Source organism: Ostrea edulis, chromosome 6 (genome assembly GCF_947568905.1).
Source record: "Ostrea edulis chromosome 6, xbOstEdul1.1, whole genome shotgun sequence".
In the NCBI taxonomy this organism is placed as follows: domain Eukaryota; kingdom Metazoa; phylum Mollusca; class Bivalvia; order Ostreida; family Ostreidae; genus Ostrea; species Ostrea edulis.
Window position 1 is genome coordinate 28,890,424 of NC_079169.1, and position 21,093 is coordinate 28,911,516.

The following is a 21,093-nucleotide window of genomic DNA, read 5'->3' on the forward strand; positions in this document are numbered from 1 at the left end:
AGCCAAGACCCGCCAGTCGCAATCTAGTGGAGGGCCTACGCAGCGGGAAGTCAGGGTGCTGACTCCAGAGCGCTCCCCAGTTAGGCCAGGGCCGTGCGACGCTCACACGGGGACAAGTCGGTTTGCAGGAGGACACAGGCAGGCGCCCTCCTGCATGCGCCGCTCCAGGAAGGGTACACTCCAAGTGCGGTTCAAGGAGGCATCCGAGGAGGAGGAGGAATCCGATGACTGTGTCATAGGGTGGGAGGAGGACAAATACGAGCCCTCTCCCAAGGATATGTTGTCGGGATTCAGGCTCCCTGGGGATATCGTGGTGCCGGAACTGCCCAGGTTTGGGGCAGAGAACCAGGGGGATGAGGAGGAATTTCCGGAGGATTCGGAGGACTTGCCGGATCAGGAGTCCTCGCTCATTCAGGAGGAGCAGGTAGGCGTGGACCCCGCGTCCGAGCCTAGCGAGTGCCCGGAGCCAGTTAGGGCGCAGGTTCAGCCCAAGGAGGAATGTGGGCTGGGGTTGGTCAGTGGCCAAGCGGAGAACGGGACTGCGGATATGCCATTCCGGCATGCGGGAGAATCCCACGAAGACTCGCCTGTGCCAATAGGGCAGATACGCCCAACCACCGGATTCATAGTCCAAATGGTAGTCCAGGGAGTAAGACTACAGGCAGTGGTAGACACTGGGGCGGAGGTGAGTGTGTTGTCCACCCTGGTCTACGAGTAGCTCGACCCCAAGCCTCCCATCAAGCAGCATGTGACCTTGGTCCAGGCAGGGGGAAATGTCAGGATGAGGGGCTTCATCATTGGCCCTGTGGCAGTTCGCCTTGGAGACACGGAACATAATGTCGACCTGTATGTGGCCCCCCTGCAGGACCAAATGCTGCTAGGTATGGAGTTTCTCCATAAGCAGAAGGCTCACATAGATTTGGAACATGGCACAATGACCCTGAGAAAGGAGAAGGTCCCTATGACGTTCCGATGTCCAGGAGGGGGACAGCAGGCCCAGGTTTTAGTAACGAAGTCTATCCGGGTCCCAGCTGCTTCAGTCGTCCTATGTTCTTGTCGTTTGGATAAGGAGTTGGAAGACTTTGTAGTTAGCCCTCAGATCAAGCAGACATCGGACGTATTATCGGTGCCGAACACTTATGCTAGGGAGAGAACGTTGGTGACCAGCATTGGCAATGCCTCGGATGAGGAAGTGTCTATCTCCGGAGGCAGTGCGATCAGATCAGCCTTGGAGGCCGAACCATGGGTGCTGGCACCTGACTTGGTCGTTGAGAATGTGAACAGTGTGGACCCCCACACTGAGGCAGGGACTAAGCTCAGCACGTTTACAGCAAGAGTTAATGTTGCCCCCTTAGCTTGCCCTGAAACTTGGTCAACTTCCAAGGAGGCCATATTGGATGGTGGGGGAGATTTCCCCCTTGAGCCGACCAACATTGCTGAGGAAATTAGTATGGTTGAAGCTTCAGCTGTTGGCCTTACTCATTGCGCGCCCAGTGAAGGTGTTCAGGATGGTTACAACGGCCCTGTTAGTGAGGTGTCATGGAACTATGTCTCCCGAGAACTTCTCGGGTTCCCAGGTTGGACTCAAGGGGCTGAGTTTTACTTCGAGACGGATCTTGTGGGACATGACTCATTCAGGACCGAAGTCCAACAGTTCAGAGGCATCAGGTTGCCTTGGCCCCCACCTGTATTTAGAGCTGGTGGGAGAATCTACAGATCTTTTTCAGTGATGGATGTGCGACACCGGTTGGGATTAGATTAGTCCCAGTCAGTTTTCTTCGGGGCATTTACCCGGATCTTTCCTGCCGGAACTCTTTCCGGCGTCCTCGGATAGTTAATCCGAGGGGGCGTGTCGCGCCCACCTTGACCATTGGTTGGACCCGTTTCTCCGTCCTTCAGAGAAAACGGGGGGGGGGGAGTGTAGTATCTGGGGAGTCTTCCCCAGTACGACTTGTTTATCCCCGGATTGCGGAGGATCAACATCCGGCAGCACGAGGAGATTTCCCGCGGTTATGGTACATGCCAGACGTACAAGACCTACCCGAAGTTAGAGATCAGCAGCAGGCAGAACAGTTAAGTCCGCGGGACCCATGTTTATGTAGATACACAGTAATAAAGACTATAGATACTTTATCATTATGATTATGATAACAATACCTTGAAAGTAAGATAGTGGTTTAAAAAGAAAAAGTAAATAATATTGTTTTTATTGTCTATGATTTAATTGCTAGTATGAATAAATGCGAATCATGATCACACTGTACCAGTTTAATTCAAAACAAAGTTGTGACTCGAATTTCCTCTATTGTGTTTTTTAATATCGAAAAGCCATCAACTATGTCAATGAAATATTTTTATGCAGGTGTTGAAATGCTTAGGTATTTAGTTTTAATTTTTTGCGCAATTACTTATGAATTATGAATTTAAAGCAGATTTTCGACATAGTTTGTGGTCAGAATAATCCAAGCCCCATGACTAATTTTCATTTGTAATTAAATGAGCACAAAGCACAACTAGCCAATCCAATAAACTTATCATGGTTATGTAACACTAACCTGACTAAGAAGATAGGTGCCTGTTTTTTGACCGACTCAGGTTTACATTTCTAGGTAAACATCATATCTATAGATATATCTAGTGTTTTTCAATGATGATATCAGACATTCAGTATTTGAAAAGTGGATAATTTATGTTGAATTAATGTTAAGAATGGAGATGTGGAGTTCATATCCCATTAAAATAATTTACTTCACGTAGTTCAAAACACGTGAAATTAGTTTAAATTCATTTCTTTGAAAACATGCCAGAAGAAAATTTATGCTAATGCAATAATCAATTATCTTTGGAATGAACAATATGAATTATTTACCCTGTGAAAAACGAATAGAGAACATCCTATATATTGGACATTCTCGAGCATACAGTAAAAATGTGCATAATCATTTGCATGAAATTTCTATATGGTAGAGCCTTGATATTTAGAGGTCAAAGGGCAAGTATTATGACATCATTTACTGATCCTTTTAATTCTTTCTGCATTGAATTTGTCAATTCTCCAAAACATCCCAATTTCCCTCATTGTGATACATTTTAATCTGTGATCCATTTCAATCAGTCTGTTGATTTTTTTGTTGGATTTGAATTATACTTTTTTTTTTAAAGTAATCTGTAGAGTAGCATAATTTCATGTGAATTTGCAATTTTAGAGCTACGTCTGTACTTTAATAACATCAGGTTGCACTCAAATACAGTGGCAAATCTATACCTTACTGTGGGGTTTGGGGGGAGGTTAACCCATTTAAAAAGAATGATTTAAAATGGTGCATTTTAATGCATTTCTTCCCTTCATTTGTAGTCACCACATCTTTTATATGTTTGGGTGTGGTAAAACAGAAAAGAAATATGCTGGTGTGACGTGTTGTCAATATATTTTTCTGAATTAAAGTAACAGAAAAGCAGTTTTCGAAATTCGTTTAAAACTTAGTACAGACTGGGTTTATGCCAAAACTAGATGACATAGACCTCATCGAATTGGCATAGACCTCAACATTGAAAAAAATAACACAAATTTAAAACATTTTTATTGACTTTAAAAGTACTTATAAAGCAATTTTCTTTCCATTTCCAAAAAAGTGTTCTCTTTTCCTCATAACGTTTATCAGACGTTGACTTGTGGGATAACTGAATTGCTTTAAACTAAGAAAATTAACATACTCGTTTTGTTATATCCCAATTACAATTGTTATAGACCAGTGCCATTTGACATAGACTCGGTCTATGGTTAATTTCAAACACCAAGAAACATCCTAAAGGTCAGTTATAAAACAGCATCACGCATATTTGTAATATATCAACAAGTAATTTTGAAACAGTGCACTTTCTAATGTTGACTGTCTGGTATCACCCTCATCTTACTGGAGTTTGATAGGCTATATATCAAAATAGCAAAACCGGCTGAAACCTCAAGTGAACTTTTATGATCACCTGTTGTCCGTTGTCTGTCTAAACTTTTTACATTTTCGACTTCTTCTCCAGAACCACTAAGCCAATTTCAACCAAACTTGGCCCAAAGCATCCTTGGGTAAAGGGCTTTCAAGTTTGTTCAAATGAAGGGCCATGAGCCTTTCAAAGGGGAGATAATCATAAAAATGCAAAAATAGGGTGGGTTTCATTTAAAAATCTTCGAGAACCACTGGGCCAAAAAAGCTAAAATTTACATTGAAGCTTCCTGGCATATTGCAGACTCAAATTTGTTCAAATCATGGCCCCCGGGTGTTGAATGGGACCACAGTAGGGGGTCAAAGTTTTACATACAAATATATAGAATAAATCTTTAAGAATCTTCTTCTCAAGAACCACTGAGCTAGAAAAGCAGAGATTTACATGAAAGCTTCCTGACATAGTTGCAGATTCGAGTTTGCTCAAATCATGGCCCCCGGGTGTTGAATGGGACACAATAGGGGATCAAAGTTTTACATACAAATACATAGGAAGAAACTGTAAAAATCTTTTTCTCAAGAACAGCAAAGTCATGATTATTCATAGTTATATGTAAGCATCTTCAAGTAGTGAAGCAGTTTGCTCAAATCTTAACCCTCCAGGGGTAAGTGAGGAACACAATTGTCAATGGGCAATTTAGTTTTAGATAGGAGGAATGAAGAAATTTGTTTACAAACAGTGATCAGTCTTATTAATATGGAATCATTCTCAGGTATTGCAGATTCAAGCTTTTTCAAATCATGACCTCTGATTTCCTTAATTAAATAATTGCCAAAACCATAACATTGTCAATCCCCAAAAAAGTAGACCAGGGGTCATAATGTGAAAGTGCGTTCTTTTTAAACTAGATACAGATATATATTTACAATACGAGGATGTCTGCTAATGTCACTTCTTTTAATAAGACTAAGAAAGAAGGTAATTTTGTGACATCATTGCCCAGCTCATACCACGTGGAGGTATCCTCATATGAGCCATAATTTTGAATAAAAATTTAAACCCAAATGAAAAATAAAGTCCTGAAATTTTCTTAGTAAGTGAAAACAAAACATTAACAATTATAATGAAGCTTTAAAAAATTTCAGTGCTTAATGTAAAAAGTATGATCTAATTTGGAATGAATAAAAATGAATGTTATAGAAAGCCAAAATGAAGAGACGAAATAAAATACTATGTGTGGTTTCAGTTACAATCCCTTGAAATATAGTGTTGGTATGTAGGAATGATATTTAATTTCTTTTTTATTATAGACTTAAGATGGAAACAGTTTCCTTTTATCGTCACTTCCTTGCATATACCATTTACATATATTTATCAAAATTGGTAGGGATCACCCTAGTGTTTACAATTCTAAGACTTATATATATATTTTTAAAAAATAAAAATGCAGAACAAAATCAGTGCATTTGCCAAAATCATGTTGTCATATTTCACCCAGGATACAGTTTTCAAACCCTTCCAAGTTTTAAATCTTTCTTACTGTTTCAAAAATAAGTAGGGTGATAGCTCAGTTGTGTATTTAAGCATTTTTTTTTTAGTTCTATGTCACTCTCTGTCTAACGTTAGATGGCCTGTTGTAAGTGTTTACAGCTTAGCATTTGAGTGGTATCTATATATTGGCTATGAAAGAACTTAAAGCTTCACCTGAAGGAAAATGGGCCAAAAACCTGTATATAGTGGTAAATAAAGTTAACCCTTCTCATAAAAGAAAATCTTGAAAAAGGCGTGTATTTTATTTGTATATGGTAACGAATTTAGGAAATATTAAAAACCGGAAAAAAAGATAGTTGAGGGTCGGGGGTAAAAATTATGGACTGTCGTTTAACTGTAACCACACATGTTTTTATTTGGCCTGAACAATAATGAAGGAAAGGTCAGTGCTCAAAAGGTGAAAACAAAAGTTTTAAACGAAAGTTTTCAAGAATGTCTTGCCAATCAGAATTTCATGCTGTGCTGAATTTTTTTATTATTATGGATCCATTGAAAATAATAAAGTTGTTATTTTGCTGTTTTCAAATTACCTTCTACACCATGAATAGTGACCCCCATAATTGTTTTAACTACCACTTTCTTGTACATTATCTAATCAAAGCATTATTATTAGTATTAAATAAATTCAAATTGTGTAATTCTCTTAATGCATTACATGTAATTCAAGTAATTTTTTTTCCGGATTGTGTGAAGTAAAAAGGTTAAAAATAACATGAGAGCCAAAATTTGAATGATTGATATTAAATGGGTTTATGAAAAAGATAAGTTTTTATTAAAACCTTTAATAATTACAAATGGAAGCTCTGGGAAGTTTTATTTTTATTTGTTATATATAATTTATGGATAATTTTCATCACATATAAGATCATTAATTTATAGCAACTTCTTTGTACATATCAATTCTGTATTTCTGTGTCTTTTAAAAGTCAGTATTCAATTTCTCACTTTATTTCACAAACATGATATTTAAAGATTCCACAATTCGTCTGCAAATACCTACATGATAATGTGAAATATAAATCAAAAGCAAATCTTATCCAAATACATTATTTATCAGACTTCCCTGCAAACGTTCACACCTTTTTATGAAACGCCGGCCCAAATTCTCGACACCCTGTATACAAACACCTGTGTTATTTCCACCACTCGTCGGTACATTGTTTCAATGCACGTGCAGCACAACTTTACCAAATAAAAGAAGGGTCATGAACAACGACAATCACATGCCAGTAATTTCAATTTGATAAATAGCAGCTCAAAGAAATGTGTACCATAAACAGTGGGGTTTCTTTAACGTAAGGTTTCCATTGTAATTAAAAAGGTGATTTAGATCTGCTATATAGTAATACATGTTTACACAGTGGCGGATTTAAGGGGGGGGGGGCATTTTCAAATTTAAGGTAAATCGATCGTGGTATCTTGTTCAGAAAGATGTACTAAACAATAAAAAAAGCAATAATATCTTCCACTCCCAGAGAAATAAATGACAAAATATTTTGATTTCTTGAATTATTTTATTGGGAGAGCTTGGTTTTTTCCAAAAACCCTTAAAATTTGCGACATTTTACTAATTTCACCATATTAGAAATGATGGAAAATAGTAAAAATGACTTAGATAGGAGATATATTCCAAGCCCTATAAAATCTGTAAAAGCTGGGGGCTTCGCCCCCTGGGCCCCCACCTCAAGGCGGCCCCCAGACCCCCTGCCAGTATACCTGAGTTTTGATAGCAATGACCTGTCCACAACTGCTATTTTTTTTGTAATTCAATTGCATTGTTCAGGGGCCCTGAACAATGCAATTTCAAAATAATTGTAATTTTTCCCCTCTGTATACCTGTACAATGTCATGTATTAATATGTTTTACGGCGTGACCGTGTTTGAGGGCGAAGTAAAAAAGTTTTGGCATTAGTATCTATATCCAAAACAGGACAAAAACAACTCGAAGTTAGCACGCGGACGGAGCTGTATCAAAGCATCCTGGACATTTGATCCGCCTATATATTAAACGTCATATTCAGCGTCGTTATTTAGCAAATTTACAAACTTAGCGTTTGAACCACAACAAAAAACATGGCGTTAATCGTGGAGTGATTATATATGACTAAGAAAATAAGATTTACATGCTTTTACGGATTTTATGTAACATCTCAGAACGACGTGAACTAGGGTAGACGAGATTCAAAATGGAGGAATACATGTCCACGCGCTAATATTTGAATCGACGCCATTGGTACCAAACTTTTCAAGTTCCATAGGTATGGTTTAATTTTTCATTATTTTCCTTTTAAACATGTATATACGTGTTACCTATAGGGAGAGCTCCGCTCTCACGGCCCTTCGGGCCGTGAGAGGGCTTCGCCCTCTATAAATTACACAATCAGAAATCCAATCTGATTAAAATAAGATCTTTGATCCGCTCCGTTATTGTTATAAACAAAGTAGCGACATTAACGGGGCGGATCAAAGATCTTATTTTAATCAGATTGTCAGAAATCAAACAATGATTTGGACAATAATTTCTAAAACTTGTAACCTTTAATTTTGTCATTTTGGTTAAGAAAGAAAAGGGAATTATGATAGTACAGTCTTTATATTCGGGAAAATGGAGAACTCAACAGTACGTGTTTTAACAGGTTTCGTTCATTCATTCATTCATTCATACTTTTCATTCATTCATTCATACTTTATTTCCTCCCTTAGGAGATTATAAAGAAAATACATTAAAATCAAGATAATTACAAATGCATACAAAAAACAAAAAAAAACAAAAAAGAAAGGGAAAAGAAAAGAAAAACCCATTATCGGTACGCAGTAAAAGAAAAGGATATTCCCATGCAGTTGTACACCTCAATAGATGAGAACATATGGTAGCAGCACAGGCACTCGACGTTTTAAATATCTATAATAAAAAATTGTCTTCCTGTAAACATAATATTATGTTTACAGTAAGACAATATTTTATTATTATAGATATTTAAAACGTCGAGTGCCTGGGTAGCAGCTGTCCCTTTTAAAGCCAAGACATATTTAATATAGATATAATTACTGCGGTGAGGATCTGTAGTATAGGGCTGAAGTGCTATGCGCACCAATTTAAAGTTCAGCAGACGGAATGATGTGGCATTCATCTGATTTAAAGGTGTAGATATTGGGCCACCAAGAAGAACAAGGAACCATGCATTCGAATTCCGAGAGCACACAGTTCGACACTGAAGCCATTACATAACGATGGTGTTCCACCACTGTTCTCGTATGCTGGCGAACTATGGAATCCTGATAGGGCCACGTAGTTCACTATCGCACCATCGAGGTTTGGGTCGACTGTGCGATGACGCGATAATACGATGGTGAGATGACGATGGCGCGATAATGCGATAACGATGACGCGATGGTCCGATGGCGATGATGCGATACCGCTGGCGCGATGGCACGATGACGATGTAGCGTTATCGCATTATCGGTATCGCACCATCGTTATCGCATTATCGTACCACCGTCATCGCACTATAGCACCATCGCGTCATCGTCATCGAACCATCGCGCCATCGTCATCGCATTATCGCACCATCGACCCGAACCTCGATGGTGCGATAGTGAACTTCGTGGCCCTATCTGGATTCCATAGTGAACAAATCACCACATAAATGATACAAATGAACAAGACCATTCACTTGCATACCTGTGTATATTTTGCATATTGTTCTTACACTTAGGAGTAAAAGATCCCATCGAAATCCAATGGATTTTTTTTTTTTTTTTTTTTACTTCAGGTGAAACATTTTAAAAACCTCAACAATTACATATGTAAATTTTGGTGCAAGACAGAAAATCCCAGTTTTGTTTTTTGTTTTGTTTTGGTTCTTTTTGCAAAGGGTTTATTTGTATCTTTAATAAGGTAATAATTTTAATTAGATTGGGTGAAACGCCAGACTTTCGTCGCACTGTTAATAGAAATTAGTGATTCGCAAAGAGGACACGAACCAGACGTTGTAATTTCTTTAACAAAGCATAATCGGCAATTTAATCACCAAATTTACAAAAGCCATAAAAAGTTTAATCAATTAATTTATTGATTCTGCTCAAAATGAGAATTTTGCAAGAGTTTTAAGGTTCGAAGTCACCCCCTCCCCTTTAAATCCGCCAAAGAATATGTGGTAGCGGATGGCCGAATCAAATTGGAGATGCCAGGGCTGAAGGAGTATATAGGGAGGTCCGGGAAGGAGAAGAGAGTGTAGCCTGGTTCCCGAGACCTTCCGATCTTGGGAACGAGGCTAAAGTGAGTGAGGAGGAAGGAAAGATAATACCGGTAAGTGTAATAGAAAAAGCAATAGTGGACCCGCAGGGGGTTGGGGTGGAAGAAGAGATTGATTGATTGATTTAATGTTTTCTGCCACACTCAACAATTTTTCAGTTATCTGGTGGCGCCCAGTTTTTATTGGTGGAAGAGAGAACCCAGATACAATGTACCTGGAAAGAGACCACCGACCTTCCGAAATTAAACTGGGAAACTTTCTCACTTACCGGCGAGAGAAGTTCCTGTTCGCCCTCTATCATAGTGATCATTTGATTAACGAGGCACATTGGTACGTTTATTTCTGTTTTTAAACAAGTACATATTTTTTCTAATAGTCGTGATTTAGTTATTATTGTACTGTGGAATTAAGGGGCATGATCAATGTCCACGGGAGGAAAAAATGGAATTTTTCTTTTCAGACAGCCACAGTTCTGTACTTATGGGGATTTCTATGTCCACAGTTCTGTATTTATGGGGATTCCTATGTCCACAGTTCTGTATTTATGGGGATTTCTATGTCCACAGCTCTGTATCAATGGAGATTTCTATGTCCACAGTTCCGTACTTATGGGAATTTCTATAGCCACAGTTCTGTATTTATGGGGATTTCTATAGCCACAGTTCTGTATTTATGGGGATTTCTATAGCCACAGTTCTTGTACTTATGGGGATTTCTATAGCCACAGTTCTGTACTTATGGGGATTTCTACAGCCACAGTTCTGTATTTATGGGGATTTCTATAGCCACAGTTCCGTACTTATGGGGATTTCTATAGCCACAGTTCTGTATTTATGGGGATTTCTATAGTCACAGCTTAACCTATGGGGATTTTTATCGCCCATCGTTACTTCAAATCAGAAAAAATCACCTGAAGTGTGGATAACGTGTACGTAAGTCTTAATACCCCTCCAATTAAAAACTAAATACCCTACAACCAATAATTTATCTAAAACATGTGATTTTCTCGCCGATCATCTCCCTAAGGTGTTCTGAATAGCCAGTTCTACTCTATATTTAAGAATTTGAGATGACCACTTGTGAAATTCCAGTTATAATCTCTTGGTCTGGTCCCCACCCAAAACGAGTTATCAAAAAGAGTGGCGGGGGCGGGGACCAGACTAGTCCTAGGTCTAGAAAGGGGGATAGGAAAGACCAAATATGAATAAACCCTCCTTTCCATAGAAATTAGTTTGCAGTGCTTAATTACTTCGGGATCGGGATTATGATGGTTACAGTCACGTGACAAATGTAAACACACACACACTTGAGTAACTGTGTCAAGTGATACTGAAACTACGGGAATCAAAGGAGTTTTGACGTAAGTTTGAATGTTGCATTTCTTAATTTACTACAGGTCTTAATATTGGACAGTATAGTCAACATATGGTACTTTGAATCTGCCGATTTAGGAAAATCTCAGACTTTAAACTAATCTCTCATCAATAAACCCAACTATACATGTACTAGGCCTAAAGTTAAGATATTTCCCTGGCTTAGGGTTATTTTTCACTTTATTTCTCACCTGTAAAGGCACTCATGTGCATGGAAATTACGTATGACAAAAGTAGTTTTGAGAATCTGCACATGATTTATTGGTTCTGGGTGCTGTACCGTTGGATTTCTTGTGAAGTAATGAGGCATCAGGGGACTTTGGGACTTTGCAGATTTATCCAAGAATATGTTGAATTCCTGTCGACTGCGGCTGGATTATTTAAAAAGCGTTCTGGTCGTATGTAGGGCATGTTATTAAAAAAAAGTAATCGAGATATTCAAGCCAGGCCCAGGGAGGATCGACAGAGATACTGTCATATGTCACATGGGCTTATCTTCCGCATTGATAAAAAAAAAAAAAATGAATCCTCTTGTAAACCACCTTTGAAGTCGTTTTGATAAAGTTATGCCGACAGGTTTCGGCAATTTATACGTCGTCTAAATTTACATCCCCTGCAAGTAGTATATCGATATCAAATGATGGAATGCGTGTCAACCGACGGAAGGTACATCATCATTTAGGAAAATCATCGCTGCTGCGAATTTTGCCACGATAATCCAATAAATCATGTAAATTGTTAGTTTGGGGTACAGAAACGGGTGTTGAACTGAATGGGGGTATTTTTACCAAGTTGGCGACTTTCGTCCCTTGTATTGATATGATATTTACTTGCAGGGGGTGTAATTGAAACGATGTATAGATTGCAGAAACGTGTCGGCATCTTTATGAAAACGACTTCTAAGGTTGTTTTTTTTAAGAGGATTCATATTTTTAATTATATTTTTTATCTTCCACAATCCGAAAAGACAAGCCCCTGTGTCGTATATCGCTTAATATTTCGAGGATTTTAGTATCAAAATCATTTTCATACCACACTTACATAATTATGTATGAATACATGTAGATGATACATACTAATTACCGTTGGTATTGAATACCATGAAGCATAGTACACACAATACTCATTCACAACTTTTTATTCCTGAAAAATAAAGGACAACCTCAACAGGAGAGAGACTCTGTGACGTCTCAGTATTTTCATAGGAAAATCTTCATTTTCGTTTCAATTTTCTTGCCATTTCAACTTTGAAACTACGGAATTTCACAGAAATGAAACAATCTTGAATAGACAGCAGTGCCTTATATCTGGCTGCTTTCGCACCTAGTCCTTTGATTGCTCATCAGCTGCTGTGATTAGCGCAGAACATACCCATGCATGGATCGGTCATTTCTGAAGAACTTTTGTAACTTAAGATTTTTATTTTTAGAACTTGTTGTCGATGTGAACTGCTCAGTGTGGTGCTGTGACGTGTGAAATCTTGTTACTTTAGTATCGTGATGTTGTTCTGACAACAACATTAGGAATTTTATTCAAGCTTTTCATCATAGGAAAACCATGGTGGAATACGACTATATATAAACGTGTGCTACATGTGTGGGGGTGGGGTGACATCACTCTAAACAACATTATCATAATGGGTTGCCACCACTTGATATCAACAACCTGACAGGCATAGTTACAGGGGAGGGGACAACCTTAATATTGTCTGAGATACATTATCGTTTGCGATTATATTTATGTGCAGTTCCAATCATAAAATATTAAATTTTCGACCCCTGGTATAAATTTGATCCAACACCCCCACCCTTCCGCGGGTTAAAAAATTCTGGATCCGGCATGCCTCGTTTACAATACACTATTCATGCAATACACTTATACCAACATGTATCATATAAATCTAATCATTATCTGCTATAATCTCCCTTTCTGTAATGGCGTATGACATTATGTATTTAGTGTGACATTGAACCCTGCCTTAGTACCAGCTTTTGATTAGTTACGATAGTTTATTATGAACTCTGACAGCCTTGGATGACGTATACAAAGTTATACATGCTCTGAAGTCCTGTGGTATTTGTCAGGTTGGTTGGTAAGTATATAGACTCTGACATGATTCTATATATAAAATGATACAAAAATCAAGATACAGTTTTGATAATATTTTACCCAAAGTTTACAACAATAATGATTATGCGTAAGAATATATCAAAAGAGTGATTCTGACGAAATGCAATAATCGGTAAGGTTTCGAAAACGTATAGATCTTTTCAGTATAATGAAGGTTTTCAGCCATGCTTGTTGTTCATTTTGACCGAGTATCGTGGATGGTGTACATACGGCTCGAAACACATATACAATGTAGTGGTAGTTTTATTATAGAATTACCGCCACCTATCCTTGAAGAAAAAAAAACTCAAACCAACAAACCAACCAAAAATGGAAGAAAAAACCCTGCTTATTGATTTGTTATTGATTTGTTATTGATTAAGTTATTGATTTGTTATTGATTAAGTTATTGATTTGTTATCTCATGTGCACCTGGGATCCTCCAGACCACAACATATATTAATCAATTCATTATGTATTAAAGATAATTAACAATAATTCAACAAGGGTATTATATACATTGTTAACAAACAAAACTTCAAGGGTATTATATACACATTAATGGACGAGCATGTATACATTGCTATTGTGAGCCAACAAATAAAATAAGTGCACCTAAATTTTAAACAGATCCACCTGGAAGTGAACGTGACAAGCTACGTTTTAGTACGTGTATACTTATCAACATCATTTCGTACCTTGTTATCAGAACCCCCCAAACCAACCCATGGCCAGTGAAGTGAACGCAGACTTGGCCCGGGAGAGGGGTCGGGCCACTTTTGATCCAGAGAACTTGACATGCTTACTTTACGGAGGGTCATCCGCTGTGAAAAGAAGAAGATATCTTCGTAAGTACTTTGTTATGTGATCAGGTGTTTCATATGGGGGTAAGAATTTAGTACGGTCGACCTATATGTATGTACAGTATAGATATCGAAGGGACGTACAACTACCAGAATAGAGGCCCACCTGAGCAAGTTATTCTAAAATAAGAAATATATGTCTTCCAGTATATTTTATCTTGAATTTTATATAGGTACGTGTGGTTGAGGTACTTTAGGCAGAAGCATACATGAATATTTGACGATATGAATTAGATCTAGGCAGACGGGGGGAAACAGGTGGTTTGTTTCAGTCTTTAAAATCCGTGGACTAAAGTACTAAGTACATATATGTAATAACTGGGCATGTTTGGGGAAGAAACAGTTGGAAAATAAATCCGCTAGAGCAGGACAAATTTAGTAGCCGTCTTTGCTTACGTGTAATACGTGTTCATCAATGACTGAAACCGAGCCCAGCTCGTACCTTGGCCGCGCGTCAAACCTACGTCACAGAAATAGCCACTGGCTGCTCGGCAGCTGTGGTATTTCGGCGAGACCTTTAACAGGTCCAGTGTCTTCTCGCGACAGGTGATGGCAGTGGAGGATTTAGAGGCCCTCCCCCCCTCCCCTAAAATTTTCAAATTTAAGGTACCGGTAAATCGCGGTATCTTGTTTCGGAAAATGTACTGAACGATAAAAGAAGCAATAGTTTCTTCCACTCCCGGAGAAATAAATGACAAAATCCTTTGAATTCTTGAATTACTTTATTGGGAGAACCTAATTTTTTTCCCAAAAAAACCTTAAAATTTGGGTCATTTATTTCAAGCCCCATAAAATCTGTCAAATCCAGGAGCTTCCGGGGGCTTCGCCCCCTGGACCCACTTCCTCATAAAGTGGCGCCCCCCGTAACCACAATTCCTGGATCCGCCCCTGGATGGAACCCTCATTGCTACGGCCGTGAGCGCCATACCTGCAGTAAGACGCGTAGCCAGAAAGAAAATGAAGTGTACGCAAAGTACGGCAAGGGGTCTGGTGGCTGCCTTGAGACTGGGGCCCAGGGGCGAAGCCTCCGCAGGCTCCTTGGTTTTGCCAATGAAATCACCCAAGTATATTTTGTGCGTTGAAACAGGGTTTCATGTCAATTTCCGAAACAAAAAAAGTCACAAAATTACTTTCTAAAGGTGTTTCATTATGCCAACTCACCGTGTGTATTTGGACTGACTGTTTTGCGAATTGTATTGTCCGCTTTCTTTCGTTGTTTTCGACTGGTATATACATGTATGGTAAATGTTACTGACAACAAAGAATATCCTAAATCCGTCTACTACATGTACATATGTATAATGTACATTAAAGTGGTATTCGACATGGTGACAGTGTTGAAAATTTGAAATTCCAAAGGTATTTTAAATTTGATTGAATGAACATTATGATGTTGATTAAATATTATAATCCTCTCTCTCTCTCTCTCTCTCTCGCTCTCGCAAGTGATGTGTACCCAGTTGGGTACTTGCGTATAGGCAGCTGCGCGCCTGGCAGTTTGGCAGTTATTCACGAAATTTCGAATGGACGTAAAAAAAAAAAAAAAAAAAAAAAAAGAAGATGTAATATAGAAAAATAATTAGAAGGATATTTATACAAACATGTGGTTGATATTTGTTTTATCTGCAATGTTATTCAGAGAAACCTATACCAAGACTAGATAAAAAAAAAATCTAAAATACGAGATGTTGTATTAGATATTAAAATCCGAAATCCATATTTCGGAAACATAAATTAATATGAGCTTCATATAAGTGAGAAATTTACCATTTAAGGAGATTTTTTACAGACAGATTATTGTGAAACGGTATTATTTTTAAAATTCTTGTGTTTTTGTTTTTTTGTTTTTTTTTCTTTTTTGTTGTGTTGTTGTTGTTGTTGGGTTTTTTCCCCCCATTTTAACCTCTAGGGGCGACAATCTACGGTTTAAAGGGACATGAACACATTCGAGCTTTAAAAATTCGAATTTTATTTTTCGATTTTTAATATTGCATGAGAATGCTTAAGGTTGATGATCCTCATGTGATGCCATAGGTTTTTGCAAAATCGGCAAATGGCTCCTCTGCATATGGACTTTTTCCACTATTCATAAAAAATAATAATAATAATCAATACTCATTAGTAAAGAAAATATATTTATGCCTCCGTAATCGGAGAGTCGGGGGCATATAGTTTTTGGTCTGTCAGTCTGTCTGTTTGTCCGTAAAAACTTTTAAGAATAATGATCTCCCGGAATAAACTGGAAATGTAAATCCGTATTACCTGGTCCCGCAGACATGGATTTCTACAGTACTAAGGGTTTGTCAGTCAGTTAGAAATGTGAATGGTAGCGATTTTCTCAACTTTAGGCTATAAATATTCTCTTTATCAGAGAACTTAGTTAAAGAAGATCCAGTTCTGAAGGGTCGCAAGCGATGGGCTTTCCAGAACCGAGAGGAACGAGTAGAAACAGCCATGTGGAAATCCATGTACTTAGACAAACGAACGAAGGATCTGGGAATCACAAGCAGCAGAGAAAAAGAATACTTCCGAGAGTAAGAGTTTATTATATAGCTTTATCGAAATCGGGAATTTTTGTTCAACTAAAAAGGACAAATCCTTTAGCTGCTGTTTCAATGAATGTCTACCTTATATATCTCGTCATTTGAATTTCATTTATACAATACTCGCATTTAATGATGGTTACGATCGTTTCTTATAAATTTTAATAACTTATATACATTGTATATATATATATATATATATATAGCAATGAACTCTTAAATGAACATAACTGCCCTAAGTGAAGAAATAATTAATATAAAGCACAGAAAATTTCACTTTTATGTGGATACCCACTTCCGCCCCTACCCGGGGTTGAACTCACGACCTGCGGAACCAAATCTCCTAGCAGCATGTAACCAGCGCGCTAGACCGCTCGACCATCTAGGCAAGACACCAAATCTCCTAGCAGCATGTAACCAGCGCGCTAGACCGCTCGACCATCTAGGCAAGACTTGCCTAGATGGTCGAGCGGTCTAGCGCGCTGGTTACATGCTGCTAGGAGATTTGGTTCCGCAGGTCGTGAGTTCAACCCCGGGTAGGGGCGGAAGTGGGTATCCACATAAAAGTGAAATTTTCTGTGCTTTATATATATATATATATATATATATATATATATATATAACGTTGAACATCCAAAGTGTCAGATACGAGATCAAACAGGGATTACAACAATATAAAAAGCACCAAAAAATCACCAACGGCACGAACAATATTGAAGTCTTAAATTTTCAGGCCGACATGTCCCTTCTTCAGGACGATAGAATATTTACATAGAAACGAAAACTAAACAAACCTATAAACATTAAAACTAAACTACAAAAATGTATCACAAACAAAACGTCTATATATTGAAGTGATCGAGTGCAATATAGGGCAATAGAAAAGTCTGCATAGAACCATCGTCGCTAGCCACGGTTACCGGGTCCGGTAGTACCTACCCTACCTCATTTGACGTAGTGTAAACGGAGACAAATGTAGGCGTGGCTTGCGACAATGGTACAGAACGAGCGTCAAGACTGTTCTGAACAGACTTGTTAGCCGAGTTGCAACGAAGTTGAACTCGGCTATTGTTTTTAAAAATGGCTTGCTTTACTTAGTTTTGATAGTTAACAGATATACTTACCCTAAGACACTTGATCCCACCTCTGAATTTCCAGGGGCCCGTGTTTGCCTTACTCTTTATGGTATTTTTTAAATTGATCACTGTTCGTTATTTTAGTTTTTCACTCTACATAGTTTTGATAGCCCGGCTGAATGTGATGCTCGTGTCAATAAGTTCCATATGGGATGTACTATCTATTTTGTATTGCTTGTAGGAGTTATGAGATTGATCAATGTTCGTTATCTTCACATTTCATGTACGAAATTGGTCATATATATACTATTTAAATATACCCGATAAAATTTAAATGTACCCGATAAAATTTAAAATATACCCGATGAAAATTACAATTTTATGCAATTGACATATGTTTCTGTAAGCTCAGTATTAAATTTTAATCATAATTTTGAAATGCGCTTTATTTGTATAAGCTGTACTATGTTTAAATTACAAAAAACAACTAACTCTGTGTAAGACTTGACTAAACCGGTTTCAGAGCGGCGGCAGCACATGAAGGACACCCTATGGGTCTACATTTGGGTATGATCATACCCACAATCAAAAATCAAGCAACAGAGGAACAGCAGAAAAAATGGCTTCCCATGGCAGAGAGCTTACGCATGATTGCTACATATGCTCAAACAGAGCTTGGACATGGTTAGAATATAATCCAATATATCCCTTTTAATACACGTAACATTATATTTCACATATCAATCCCTAATGCATGTGGGCATATTTCTGTCACCATAATAGTGTATGTCTACTTTTCAGATGATGTCAACTTGTCTGTTAATTATGTCCATTTGTCAGATGATTTTGTCCACTTGTGAAAAAATAAAAAGTTCAAAAAGTAATCGTAAAAAACGCTCTCACTTCCAAAATATGCCATCCACTTAACAACATAATGATTCAACAAGTCCATATGTTGTGAAAGTCGACATAATGATCTGACAAATGTAACCCTAACCAAGATCATTATGCCGATTTGTCGGATCTTTTTGTCGACTTGTCAGATGATTATGTTGACTTGTCAAAATGTGTAATGTTGACTTATCTACGGAAATGTCAATAAGTGCCTCAACTTGACCTCTAAACATCAACATGTTGATATTTTAAAGTCAATATGTTGCAGATTTTAACTTTTAATTCGATAAATCTCCGTCTTTTTGCACTGAACAACATATTTTTCTTGTCTTGGTTGTAGATAAATCAATCTGATGACTTGTAGGTCATCGATAAAAATTAAGCCAAGAAAATGATATTACATGTACACGACTTTTGAAAGATGATATTTATTATAAGTCGCCGAAAAGATGTCTACAAGATGCCAATTTTATGCTCAAAATAAATAGTTTTTGACAATACCTTCTCATTTAGTCAACCAAACGATTGAATACAATCCTATTTAATTACGCCATTTTGAAAACAAATCGCAACATTCAAAACCGATTTCATTAAGTCGTATCGTCTTTCAAAAGTCATGTAATAACCGGGGCGACATTCATCTTAATTACTTAATTTTTTACTTTAAGCTACAATTTACTACAGCCAAGACGAGTAAAATATGTTGTTCAGTAGTGCATAAAGATGGAGACTTATTGAGTTAAAAAAAAAAGTCGTTTACTTGTTAAAAATTAGCGACATATCGACTTATGAACATCGACAAGACACTTTTTTTTAAAAACGTTTCCGTTAGACGGAAATGTACAGAAACGTACGGGAATGTACAGAAACGTACGGGAATGTACGGAAACGTACGGAAATGTACAGAAACGTACGGAAATGTACAGAAACGTATGGAAATGTACAGAAACGTACGGAAATGTTTAAATTCCTTGTCTTGTTGACTACAAATGAACATGTCGATATTTTAATAAGTCAATATCTATTGTTATACAAAATATGTCGAGTTAATATGACATTATGAATAAGTCAACATTTGAGTTATCAATTTCAAGTTAACGTTGAAAATGTGATCAAAACTAATTTCACCAAGTCGTTTGGTTGATTAAATGAAAAGATATTGTCAAAAATTATTATTTATTTTTAGCATAAAATTGAAATTTTCTTGACACTTGTATCAAGTGTAGCAGGACCCTGCCGGACAGTCAGCACTATAAATCCTTTCGTCGTCGTCATCATGTAAATGGTATTATATTGAATGTCATTGCTCAATATTGAATCGGCTGTTGATATTATTATGCATAATAAGTGTTTATTGAAAATTGCTACTTTATTTTTAAAAAATACGTGCATGTGTATATCTAAGATGGAAACAAACTATGATTATTACGTCAACATTACACATAGGTTGTTCGTTGCCTTATTACTACGTTAAATTTTGTACGCACTAAATTTTGAATACACTATACATGTACTCCTATTTGATCTTGTTTATTGATATATAGGTAGTTACTTTTCACTTCCGAGACAACTCAATGTGTTGAGTGCATCAGTCATCCTTATATACTTTAACTTTCAATATGTAGGGACATTTATCCGTGGTTTGGAAACCACCGCTACGTACGACCCCCGAACGGAAGAGTTCATCATGGACACCCCGACGCTGACCGCCACTAAGTACTGGCCCGGAGCATGTAAGTATTCAGAGCCTGACGAAGTGAAGTACCACTGAGTATTAGACAATGCATTTCATAACACGACCCACAGTATCCATGCTAATGCTGGTGAAAATTTCATAATACGACCCACAGTATTCATGTTAATGCTGGTGAAAATTTCATAACACGACCCACAGTATCCATGTTAAAGCAGGTGAAAATTTCTTAACACGACCCACAGTATCTTTGTTAATGCTGGTGAAAATTATCAGAGGTAGTGGTCTTGGTTTGTGAGGACTGTCTCTATGTCTCCATTGGAGTACGGGTGTAAAGTCTCCTGTAAGTTCCGAAGTTCAACTACCGTATATCGGGCACAGGTGCTTGTGGACAGGACTTCCGGTACCCCCCTTCTTGTATTTTTAAATGTTCAATTCCTTGGGTATTTCGGACGTATTTTTGATAAAATGTGTAACTTCAGAGTTTATATATTTAAATGGAATACACAAATCTCGCATAGAAACCGTTTTTAAAAATGTCATATCACCGATCATAATATATGAACTATTATGATCGGTGATATGGCATTTTTTAAAACGGTTTCTATGCGAGATTTGTGTATTCCATTGAAATATATAAACTCTGAAGTTACATATATTATCAAAAATACGTCCGAAATACTCAAGGAATTGAACATTTAAAAATACAAGAAGGGGGGTATCGGAAGTCCTGTCCACAAGCACCTGTGATATCGGGTGGATAAGGACGAGAGTCATCTTCTCTCTCCAACCCTTC

General features: G+C 37.7%; 1 protein-coding gene across 5 annotated transcripts in view; it reads left to right on the forward strand.

The window, feature by feature from the left end:
* Window positions 1–21,093, forward strand: part of LOC125646276 (peroxisomal acyl-coenzyme A oxidase 1-like) — a 49,744-nt gene that overhangs the window by 14,280 nt on the left and 14,371 nt on the right. For 3 of the 5 annotated variants that reach the window (XM_056142326.1, XM_048872497.2, XM_056142324.1), the window contains 4 exons: window positions 13,938–14,076; window positions 16,463–16,625; window positions 18,234–18,394; window positions 20,230–20,337. In XM_056142326.1, the coding sequence (XP_055998301.1) occupies window positions 13,956–14,076; window positions 16,463–16,625; window positions 18,234–18,394; window positions 20,230–20,337 (553 nt within the window). In that variant the 5' untranslated portion in view covers window positions 13,938–13,955. Of the gene's footprint in view, window positions 1–2,053; window positions 2,073–9,240; window positions 11,107–13,937; window positions 14,077–16,462; window positions 16,626–18,233; window positions 18,395–20,229; window positions 20,338–21,093 lie in introns of those variants that run through there. The other 2 variants (XM_056142327.1, XM_056142323.1) reach the window with 2 other exon arrangements.